A 12,354-nucleotide genomic window follows, 5' to 3' on the forward strand; every position below is an offset into this window, starting at 1 on the left:
AAAATTCTAACACCCATAGTTTTGAATATCTGAAACTTTTTGCTGTCCCAAATATGTGTATATATACACTGACAAGTACAACTACAAACACCCATGTGAGAAACAATGCAAAAGTCTGTCAATAAGGAAATATTTAATAAATAATGATATATCTATATGACAATTTGAATAAGTAATATATTTTTATGGCTCAAAATTCAAAGGACTTAGGGTATTAAAAAGTGAAAAATATCCATCTATCCAGTCATTCAATTTTCCACCCTGGAAGCAACCAAGGTGGTGCTTTTTTTCCCTTTTGTTTTTAATTCTTTCAGAGAAATTTATGCATGTACAGGTGCCTTTAGTACACATGTGCACACATAGAAGCATACTATATGTATATGTTATTATGTACTTTGCTGTTTTATTTGATTTTAATTTTTATCAAAATGATGTAACAAAAAGATAGCTCTACAAGGATTTTTGTTTTATTTGCTTTTGCAAAGTAGTCATTCCTTCATCCCTCTTTCCTCATTTTTCCTTTTCAAGGAAACCACTTTGATCTTTTAGTTGATGAATTTTGTTTACTTCTTTTTCTCTAAAATAATTGTTTTAATGTCAGTTTTAGGTATGTTACAGCAAATGATCAGATTCTCCTGGTAATGTAGTCAGTCATAATTTGTATTAGATCAGTATTCATGACTATGAATGACACAACTGAGCCATGTAGTAAAACATGATTACTTTTCCTTTTTCTGTTTTACTTTTCCATTTTCATGGGGCTAATATATGACTTGTGTTTTCTTATTTTTCTCTTTAATTACAAATTATCTGCTAGTTATGCAGATTTGTTCTTGAGATTTTCAGAGACTCCTCTAACTTGTGCTGTTAATTCCGTCCTCCAAAAGAAGACTCTTCCAGAGCTTCTGATGACCTCCAATTTAGTTTCGGTTGCCCTCTTTGTGTACGTACAGCTGTCATCCACGGAATTCTCTTTGCAGCCACCCTGGGAATTCCCTTTTGCTTTTTCATCTCACTGCTATATTGTTGTAATTATTGTGATTTCTTAGATGTCTAATTTCCCCACATTAAAATCTTCTTGACTACTCTGTTTAAATAAACTTTAGAGTCAGTTTGTCTTAATTTTTTTAAAGCTTTATTTTTTGCAACTTCAGTGTGTGGTTTTCAGATCTTCCATATAACTTTGAATTGTGTAAAACTTTTTTTCAACTTAAATAATATCAATTTCAAATATTTTTACAATTAAGAACACAGAACACGTATGTGTATTTGTGTAGAACATTTCTCGCTAAGTTTATCTTTGGTATTTTATTGTTTCTATTATAAATGGGGACTTTTCTTCTGTTAACTCTTACACCTGGTGGCGATGATTTGAGTAGAGTATCTGCTGATTTCTTTCTTAATTTTTTATCTGCTGCTACTGCTAAGTCGCTTCAGTCGTGTCCGACTCTGTGCGACCCCGTAGACAGCTGTCCACCAGGCTTCCCCATCCCTGGGATTCTCCAGGCAAGAATACTGGAGTGGGTTGCCATTTCCTTCTCCAGTGCGTGAAAGTGAAAAGTGAAGTCGCTCAGTCATGTCTTGACTCTTAGCGACCCCATGAACTGCAGCCTACCAGCCTCCTCAGTGGGATTTTCCAGGCAAGAGTACTGGAGTGGGTTAGGAATATTATTTTATACCCAAGCCTTCTTTTAACACTTTTTAGCTTTCCAACCATATAAACTCATCTGCAGTTATTGGTAATTTTACTGTATCCTTTCCTGTTTTTATACTGCCTTTGTCCTCGTATTATGTAATACTAGTGATAATGGACATTCTTGTCTTGTTTCAGATCTAAATAGGGATATTTTGGTTTCTTCACTGATTATGATAGTGACTCTTAGGCTTATGTGTTATGCATGTACTGTGTATTTCTCATGTTAAATATCTACGTATTACTATTTTATTGACTTTTAAAATCTGGATGGCTGCATAAATTTATCAGATGTCCTTTGGTGATGATAATGAGATTTCTTTTCCTTGATATTTTTGCATAGCAAAGTAAATATATTCTAAACCATTTTGGAATATCAGAGCTAAACTCTACTTGACCGTAACAGTGGTGTGTTGCATCTTGGGTATGTTAATGGAGATTTTTTCTTTTTTATTTTCTTCAGAACTTTTGTGTCTGATTTCATATGTATTATTAACCTATAGTATTTATATATATGTACTGTTTCCATTAATTTTTGATATCATTGTTTTGTTCCCTATGAAATAATTTGGAAGCTTTACTTCTATACTTTGAAATAGTTCAGGTAGCGTTAGCATTATCTGTTCTTAAATATTTGGTAGAATTTAGAACAACAGTGGCATCTGGTGCTTTTGAGGAGGTTAGCTGTTCGTCAACTTTCTCTGTTCCTTCTGTGATAATTGTCAGATACTCTTATTATTGTGAAGTATTTCCTGTTTTACCTTTGTGAGATTAATGATGTCTTACTTGGAGTGCTGATAACACTTTATATTTTTCTTAGGGTATTAAATAAAAAACCTTTGTCTTATGTACATTTGTCTTCATCATTAAATGGTCAAATTGTCAAGAACATTAGGATAAGAACCATCTGTTTGTCTCTTGCCTCAAATTCTAGTTCATGGTATGGAATATGTTGATTTAACAACCTTACTCTTTTTTTTTTTGGATGGTGACGGTGGATGTTTTACAGGCTTCCAAGTTGGCATGTGTGTTGTAAAGAGAGTTCTTCAGCTTCATTGTATTACTCTCAAGATGACAATTGTGCACTAGAAAATGAAGATGTACAATCCCAGAAAAAGGTACCTTAAATAAAGATGAAGTTGTAATTTGTGTATTAGCTTTCTGTCTTCTCAAAACATTTGGAGTAAAAATATTTCAAAAATACTGTGACGTTATTTTTGATGGAGATTTGTAATTTTCTTTGCTATACTTTGAGGAGTTACTTAGGTAATTCTGAAATTAACCTAAATATTTATTTATTTATTCTTATTGCTTATATTATAAGGAGAAAAATAGTACCTGTTCAGAGAACTGAAAACTAGGACTCTCTTTTTAATACTTTAACTACTTAAAGTGTCTCTAAAGAAACCTGAGTCTTATAAATTAAAAACTATTAGAAATGAGAATTGTAGGGAGAACCTGAAATGATTGGCTATGTACTTTGTTTCATATAATTGGGTAGAATGAATAGACAGAGGCAAAAAAATCTGATGGTCTCTAAATAGTTTATTATCATTTTAAATCGTAAAAGGTGATTATTGACTTCAACTAGATTTGGCTTCCCCTCACCCACCCCCCCGAAAATCAACGTACTTATTTTAAATTAGAGGAATAATTTATAGACACTGTAAGATATTCATCTTGTATCCCCTTCCCATCCCCAAAGGAACCATAATTTGCTGTTTCTTATTAAAACAATCAGACCATTGTCTTTGGGTATAGATACATCATAGCTCACAAATTAATGTTTTAATTTTTAGTGAAATGCCATAAATATTGCACAAGTTGACTTCCCCTCTTCCCCAGCAGTATCTGTGGCTACCTTTGTATGTTACTGTATTATTTTGAATAGCTACATTTTTATTCCATTATATGGATATGTTAAATTTATTTAAGCACTTTTTTGGCTGCGAGGCTCTCAGTTGTGTTTATACATGCGTGTTTGTGTCTGCATTTGTGTGTGTGTGTGTATGCATAAACTTTTAATTATATGCTTGGGTGTTTTCTTTTTTTGACATGATGTTTAGAATGGATTTAAATTTCTGAGTTATACAGGATCTGTTTCAAGGATAGAGCAGTTAAAATTTTGAAGACTCTTGCTGGATACCTCTCCAAAAAAGTATAATTGTATGCGTCTATGCACGATCTGTAAGACTTAAAGCTGATCTCTTTGATGAGAAATAAGACTTAAATGTTGTTAAAAATGAATTTAAGCAAAGTGTTAAGGAAGGGGAAATAGACATTCTTTTAGTAAACATTTGGTTACCTATTATGTTCTTTATAGGGTTAGAATATGATGGATATGAACTTTGCTTTTATGAAACTTATATGCCAGAATATACATTTAAAGAAAATATATCTGAAATTCTAACTTAACAGTATCAAAAGAGATGACACAAAAAGCTATAAGCATATATATTTACCAGATATTTACTGATCTTCCTGTGTGTCTAACATATAGTGCTGGGTGGTAGGACTAAAGTGCTTATTAAGAAATCAAATGTAGTGTATATTTGGAAGGCAGCTATGCTCATTACTGTACTGCTAGTGTACACATGTAGTATACATTTGAAGTGAAGCAGTAAGGAGAGTAATGCATGAAGGTAGACAATAAGCATGGAAACAAAATTATTAAAATCACAATAAAGTGTTTTGGTTGTATGGAAAGACAGTCTTAATATTGCTTCAGGACTGTTTTGTGAAGCAATTTTATCAGTCGGCCTTTTCTTTGTTGCAATATAGGATGAAAGAGGGGGACCTGTCAATGCTGAATTATCGGGAAAAGTAGATTCAAGCTTACCTGTTCCTCCAGAAGAAAACAAATTAAAAGATGACTACATTGTGAATGTACAGGTAAGATTTGTTGCTTTGATTTTTGAATGATACAGCTTTTCAAACCACTTCACAACATAGAATACATTTATTTGGTCAACATATTGTATATTTTTTTTTTCCTCTTTCTTTTTGTGATACCATGCAACTGGCTTTAATACTAGTCACCTGTTAGTTACTGTTTTTGAGAAAATTAAAAATTACTGATGTAATAGTAAATGTGACCATTTTCCTTGTAGTATAGGTTTGGTTGTAAATCTTTCTTTTTAGGTTCCATTTTGCCTCAGTATAATTACTTATCTTCCCTCAGGTTTTCAGATGTCAGGGGACATTTTTTCTGACTTAAAGTATTTGTATGTAGAATACAGAGTATTTTGACACCAAAATTGTATCACTTAGTGTGAAATATTAATAAATAATCATTAATAGATTATGTTTTTTCCCCTTTTCTCTCATATTATATCCTAAATGTTATTTTTTCATTTTGTATACCAGCTTTTATGAACTATGTAAAACTAGACCAGAGTGTAAGTTGATCAGAATGCTGATGTATCTGGAAACCATTTAACATCAGGAATAACTGAAGAAACTGGGGATATTTGATCTGGAAGGAAGAAGGACTAAGGAAAAACTAAATCTCTTAAATATTAACAAAAATAAATTTCAGCTTAAAAGAAGGGGAAATGCTCTTTAAAAAAACACAGCTGGAGTTATTTTATGATTTAATTGGGTTATCTAGGGAGAGATAGTACATTTCATTTTAATGAATTTTGGAGGACATTTGGAAAAGATTTATGCATCAGAGTAAGGGAAAAGTGATCTCTGTAGCCCTTCAGTTATACAAGTATCCCAAACAGTCTTGCCATTTTTCATTTTCCTGAATTTTTCTCATGATATTCTCTTGTTCAAGTACATTGAAGTGCTTACTGCATCTTTAGAGACTTGTGCTGTTCAGTACAGTAGCCACTAGCTACCTGTGGCTCTTGCACATTGGAAATGTGGATAGTCTTAGTTGAGATTAGCTGTAAGTATAAGATTCACATTGATTTTGGAGACTTAGTATTAATAAAAGAAAAAACATAGTGTAAACTATCTTATTAATTTTTTCTGTCGAATGATAATGCAATATTTGATAATAATGCGATGGTTCTTTTCTCAAAGCCTCCGTCATAAATTTTGCAAACTATTTGTATTCCTTTGCTAACTTTTCATTCCAGTGTGAATTCCTCAAATGATCCCATTTTATTTTATTTTCTTATTCTATAAAGAATTTTTGTTTTATATCACATTGTTAATTTTATATTCTTTTATATTTTATATTGTTTTATATTTATTTTCTTTTACGTTTTAATTTTATATCACAGTCCTTATTTTATATTCTTCTGACTCTGCCTCTTGTTTTCTTTCTGTTGCTGTACTGGCTTGTCCTTTTCTTCGAAGTCCTAGTTCTTCTAGTTCATTGTAGTCCTTAGTTTCTCTTTTCTTTGAACTGAGCATGAGTACCTCTCTCTCATTTGATACTCACTTAGTAAGTATTGTCTACTGTGTGCTGGGTACTAGTACATGCTAGGCACTAAGAACATGAAGATCAAAAAAACATAGTCTGTACTCAAGACATTTATAATGGAATTGAAGAAGAGAAATAAATAAATAAGGGCAATTAAGGTGTGATTAAAGTCTATACAGATAACAGTGGAGGCATAGAAGAAGGGGAATGGCTAATTCTATATGGAGTTGGTTGGTGGAGGGAAGTACTTATAAGAGGTTTTCAAAGATAAGTAGGTATTAAGTACATTTCAGATTATATTTTGGAAGAGTGAAACAGCATACAGGCCTTAAAAGAACAGCCAGAATCGTGTATTGCCTTGTAATGTTATTTATACATGCCTTGTATTGTTACTTCTTGATACACATTATCTTCTAAACTGCTCAGGGACAAAAAACTATGTGGTACACTATTTTATACTACTTTAATTTATACTATTATATATTAAATACTAGTATATAATATTTTATACTAATAAATAGTAATGCTATTTAATAGATACTGTTTAATGTATTTACATAGGATTTCAGTGTTGCTGTAGGATACATTAAGGTGTAATTATAGTAAGAGAGAAATTTTGTAGGTCCTGATACAAAATAGGAAAGAAGAAAGACAAGCTGCTTTATCCTGGCTTATGAAATGCTATGACAAATCTGTAGAGCCTGTATTGTAATATGAGATGTATTCCTTAGGGTGGTCATGTTAGAAGAAGGGACTTTTATAAAAGTAATTTTTAGTGAACATTATATTGTTACTTTGAGACATACTTTTTATAATATCCTCTTCAAATAAAGAGAGAATTTGTTAATCCAAGCATTAAATATAACTGACTTTTTTAGAAACAGGATGCGGAGTCAAAAAAGTTAAGTCCATCTGTGACTGAGACACTCCCTACAGTTGATCTTCATGAAGATTCTTCCAGTGTAGTTGTGGACAGTGAAAATAATGAAAATATTTCCAGTTCATCTACCTCAGAGGTCACTCCAATCTCAAAACTTGAGTAAGTCATAACAAAGAAAAAAAGAACATCATTAGATAATGACAGAAAAATTTCTTTGATACTTAAATTTGACCTTTAGTCTGTATAGCAGACCTATATAATAATGCACCTGTTTTGTGTTTTTAATTTTTTTATTTTTAAATGTAATGATCTTATGGCATAATGAGTATTTATTCTTCTGTCTAACTCAGGGAAGTTGATTGTATCCCAGGCATGAATTATCTGCATAATATAGGTAAAGTGAGATTCTTGTTTAAGAAACATGGAACCTAACTGAATAATCTTTCCTATAATTATCAAAAATTCCAATGTCAGAGTGTTCATTTCCTTTAAGTATTACTGTGTCATTCCATTCATAATATGTCTTTGTATGATAGCTAACTTTCTCAAGCTTGATAATAAATATTCAGTATATTTAGATAAATTTGGAATATTTTGGTTTCTTTTTCTCTCTTTTAAAAATGTTTTACACCGTTTTTAAAGGCTACTTTCCATTTTCAGTTATTACAAAGTATTGACTCTATTCTCCATGTTTTATGCTACATACTTGAGCCTGTCTTATACCCAGTACTTTGTGCCTCCCACTTCCCCACCCCTGTATTGCTCCTTCCTACACAAAAGGAAAGATATACCCATTTGAATGCAGAGTTCCAAGGAATAGCAAAGAGAGATAAAAAAGCCTTCCTTAGCAATCAGTGCAAAGAATTAGAGGAAAACAATACAATCGGAAAAACTAGAGATCTCTTCAAGAAAGTTTGAGATACCAAGGGAACATTTTATGCAAAGATGAGCACAATAAAGGACAGAAATGGTATGGACCTAACAGAAGCAGAAGATATGAAGAAGAGGTGGCAAGAATACATAGAAGAACTGTACAGAAAAAGATCTTCATGACCCAGATGATCATGATGGTGTGATCACTCACCTAGAACCAGACATCCTGGCATGTGAAGTCAAATGGCCTTAGGAGGCATCACTACGAACAAAGCTAGTGGAGGTGATGGAATTCCAGTTGAGCTATTTCAAATCCTAAAAGATAATGCTGTGTAACTGCTGCACTTAATATGCCAGCAAATTTGGAAAACTCAGCAGTGGCCACAGGACTGGAAAGTGTCAGTTTTCATTCCAATCCCAAAGAAAGGCAATGCGAAAGAATGTTCAAACTATTGCACAGTTGCACTCATCTCACATGCTAGCAAAGTAATGCTCAAAATTCTCCAAGCCAGGCTTCAATTGTACATGAACTGTGAACTTCCAGATGTTCAAGCTGGATTTAGAAAAGGCAGAAGAACCACAGATTAAATTGCCAACATCTGTTGGATCATTGAAAAAACAAGAGAATTCCAGAGAAACATCTATTTTTGCTTTATTGACTACACCAAAGCCTTTGACTGTGTGGATCACAACAAACTGTGGAAAGTTCTGAAAGAGATGGGAATACCAGACCACCTTACCTGCCTTCTATGAAATGTGTATGCAAGTCAGGAAGCAACAGTAGAACTAGACATGGAATAACAGACTGGTTCCAAATAGGAAAAGGAGTACGTCAAAGCTGTATATTGTCACCCTGATTATTTAACTTATATGCAGAGTACATCATGCGGAATGCTGGGCTGGAAGAAGCACAAGCTGGAATCAAGATTGCTGGGAGAAATATCACGAACCTCAGATAGGCAGATGATACACCCTATGGCAGAAAGTGAGGAAGAACTAAAGAGCCTCTTGATGAAAGTGAAAGAGGAGAGTGAACAAGTTGGCTTAAAGCTCAACATTCAGAAAACTAAGATAATGGCAGGTGGTCCCATCACTTCATGGCAAATAGATGGAGAAACAGTGGAAACAGTGACAGACTTTAGTTTTGGGGGCTCCAAAATCACTGGTGATGGTGACTGCAACCATGAAAATAAAAGATGCTTGCCCCTTGAAAGAAATGCTATGACCAACCTAGACAGCATATTGAAAAGCAGAGACATTACTTTGCCAACAAAGGTCTATCTAGTCAAAGCTATGGTTTTTGCAGTAGTCATGTATGGATGTGAGAGGTGGACTATAAAGAAAAGTGAGCATTGAAGAATTGATGCTTTTGAACTGTGTTGTTCGAGAAGACTCTTGAGAGTCCCTTGGACTGCAAGGAGGTCCAACCAGACAATCCTAAAGGAAATCGGTCTTGAATCTTCATTGCAAGGACTGATGCTGAGGCTGAAACTCCAATTCTTTGGCCACCTCATGCAAAGAACCAACTCTTGCAAAGACGCTGATGCTGGGAAAGATTGAAGGCAGGAGGAGCAAGAGACGACAGAGGATAAGATGGTTGGATGGCATCACCGACTCAATGGACGTGGTTTGAGTAGGCTTCAGGAGTTGGTGATGTGGGATGGGGAAGCCTGGTGTGCTGCAGTATGTGGGGTCACAAAGAGTTGGACACGACTGAGTAACTGAACTGAACTGAACCGTCCCCATTGGTAGCCACTAGTTTGGTCTCTATATCTGCGTCTGCTTTTTTTTTGGTTACATTCACTAATTTGTTGTAGTTTTTAGATTTCACATATAAGCTATCTCATACAGTATTTATCGTTCTCTGACTTATTTCACTTTTAGCATAATGCCCTCCAAGTCCATCCATGTTGCTGCAAATGGCAAGATTTCATTCTTTTTTTTTTTTGCTGGGTAGTATTCCATTGCACGTATGGGTATATATATGACAGCTTCTTTATCCATTCATCTGTTGGTGAACACTTAGGTTGTTTCCATGAGTTGGGAATTGTAAGTAATGCTGTTGTGAACATTGAGTACATGTATCTTTTCAAATTAGAGTTCTGTTTTTTTTCGAGTTCATACTCCAAGGGAAATTGCTGGGTCATAGTTTTAATTTTTTTGAGAAACCTCCATGCTGTTTTCTACAGTGGATGCACCTATTCACATCCCCACCAACAGTGCGCATGGGTTCTCTTTTCTCCATATCCTTGGCCAACATTTGTTACTTAGTCCTTTTTTTTTTTTTGGAATTTATTTAGTTTTGGCTGCACTGGATCTTCATTGCTATGCATGGGCTTTCTCTCAGTTGTGACGAGTGGGGATTATTCTCTAGTTGCAGTGCACAGGCTTAGGTGCCCCACAGCATAGGGAATCTTAGTTCCCAGGCCAGAGATTGAACCCAGGTCCCTCCATTGGGAAGTGGATTCTTAACCACTGTACCACCAGGGAAATCCCTGCAAACTTTTCGATAATAGCCATCTGACAGATATCTCTTTGTGGTCTTGATTTTCCTTTTCCCTGATGATTAGTGATGTTTAAAGTTTCCTTAATTTAGAAAGTCTCTTTTGTATGCCTAGCTTCAGCAACAGTACAAAGAACAAAACCCCTTTCTTTTAATAGTATATTAAACATATCCTTTGTCAAATGAGTTAGCTTATATAAAATGTATAGGACAGTATCTGGCATAGAGTAAGAATATATGCATGAGTTAATATTTTTATCATTACTACTATTTTTCTGCCTCAGGCACTTTTTAGATACATGCTCTTTTCTAGAATATGAGGGACTGGGTTGAAGGAGTTGTACACAAAGATGGTACAGTTATCATTTAGGAGTTCACCCTGGTAAGGGACGAGGGAACAAAAGACATGCCTAGAAATAATGACAGTTTTTAAATTTTTTTAATATTAAACACTTAGTATTTAAGTCTAGATACTATATATCTGAACAGTACATCTCATTTTCTCATTATATTCAACATGATTGTCTAGTGAAATGAAAGTAAGTTAGGGAAAAATACTAAGATATATATATTTTAAATGAAATTATAAAAGTGCTTTAAGAAGTTTAGTGAAGCATTTTGAGGTAATAGATGATTTCTTCATACTGTAGGCAATAACTCTAATATTGGCTCAGTTCAGTCGCTCAGTCGTGTCCTACTCTTTGCGACCCCATGAATTGCAGCACGCCAGGCCTCCCTGTCCATCACCAACTCCCGGAGTTCACTCAAACTCATGTCCATCGAGTCAGTGATGCCATTCAGCCATCTCATCCTCTGTTGTCCCCTTCTGCCCCCAGTCCCTCCCACCATCTCTCTTTTCCAGTGAGTCAACTCCTCACATGAGGTGGCCAAAGTACTGGAGTTTCAGCTTTAGCATCATTCCTTCCAAAGAACACCGAGGACTGATCTCCTTCACATGGACTGGTTGGATCTCCTTGCAGTCCAAGGGACTCTCAAGAGTCTTCTCCAACAACACAGTTCAAAAGCATCAATTCTTTGGCGCTCAGCTTTCTTCACAGTCCAACTCTCACATCCACCATACATGACTACTGGAAAAACCATAGCCTTGACTAGGTGGACCTTAGTTGGCAAAGTAATGTCTCTGCTTTTGAATATGTTATCTAGGTTGGTCATAACTTTCCTTCCAAGGAGTAAGCATCTTTTAATTTCATGGCTGCAGTCACCATCTGCAGTGATTTTGGAGCCCCCCAAAATGAAGTCTGACACTGTTACCACTATTTCCCCATCTATTTCCCATGAACTAATGGGACCAGATGCCATGATCTTAGTTTTCTGAATGTTGAGCTTTAACAACTTTTTCACTCTCCCCTTTCACTTTCATTAAGAGGCTTTTTAGTTCCTTTTCACTTTCTGGCATAAGGGTGGTGTCATCTGCCTGTCTGAGGTTATTGATATTTCTCCCAGCAGTCTTGATTCCAGCTTGTGTTTCTTCCAGCCCAGTGTTTCACATGATGTACTCTGCATATAAGTTAAATAAGCAGGATGACAATATACAGCCTTGACGTACTCCTTTTCCTATTTGGAACCAGTCTGTTGTTCCATGTCCAGTTCTAATTGTTGCTTCCTGACCTGCATATAGGTTTCTCAAGAGGCAGGTCAGGTGGTCTGGTATTCCCATCTCTTTCAGAGTTTTCCACAGTTGATTGAAATCCACACAGTCAAAGGCTTTGGCATAGTCAATAAAGCAGAAATAGATGTTTTTCTGGAACCCTCTTGCTTTTTCTATGATCCAGCAGATGTTGGCAATTTGATCTCTGGTTCCTCTGCCTTTTCTAAAACCAGCTTGAACATCAGGGAGTTCACGGTTCAGGTATTGCTGAAGCCTGGCTTGGAGAATTTTGAGCATTACTAGCGTGTGAGATGAGTGCCCTTGTGCGGTAGTTTGAGCGTTCTTTGGCATTGCCTTTCTTTGGGATTGGAATGAAAACTGACCTTTCCCAGTCCTGTGGCCACTGCTGAGTTTTCCA

General features: G+C 35.1%; 1 protein-coding gene across 1 annotated transcript in view; it reads left to right on the plus strand.

Annotated features, from left to right (window-relative positions):
• The window catches only part of SUCO (SUN domain containing ossification factor), an 89,677-nt gene that overhangs the window by 18,592 nt on the left and 58,731 nt on the right, over positions 1–12,354 (plus strand). Inside the window, exons 2-4 of the mRNA XM_068985733.1 lie at positions 2,703–2,811; positions 4,475–4,585; positions 6,956–7,110. Coding sequence (XP_068841834.1) covers positions 2,703–2,811; positions 4,475–4,585; positions 6,956–7,110 — 375 coding nt within the window. The remainder of the gene's footprint in view (positions 1–2,702; positions 2,812–4,474; positions 4,586–6,955; positions 7,111–12,354) is intronic.

This window comes from Capricornis sumatraensis, chromosome 14 (genome assembly GCF_032405125.1).
Source record: "Capricornis sumatraensis isolate serow.1 chromosome 14, serow.2, whole genome shotgun sequence".
Lineage (NCBI taxonomy): Eukaryota > Metazoa > Chordata > Mammalia > Artiodactyla > Bovidae > Capricornis > Capricornis sumatraensis.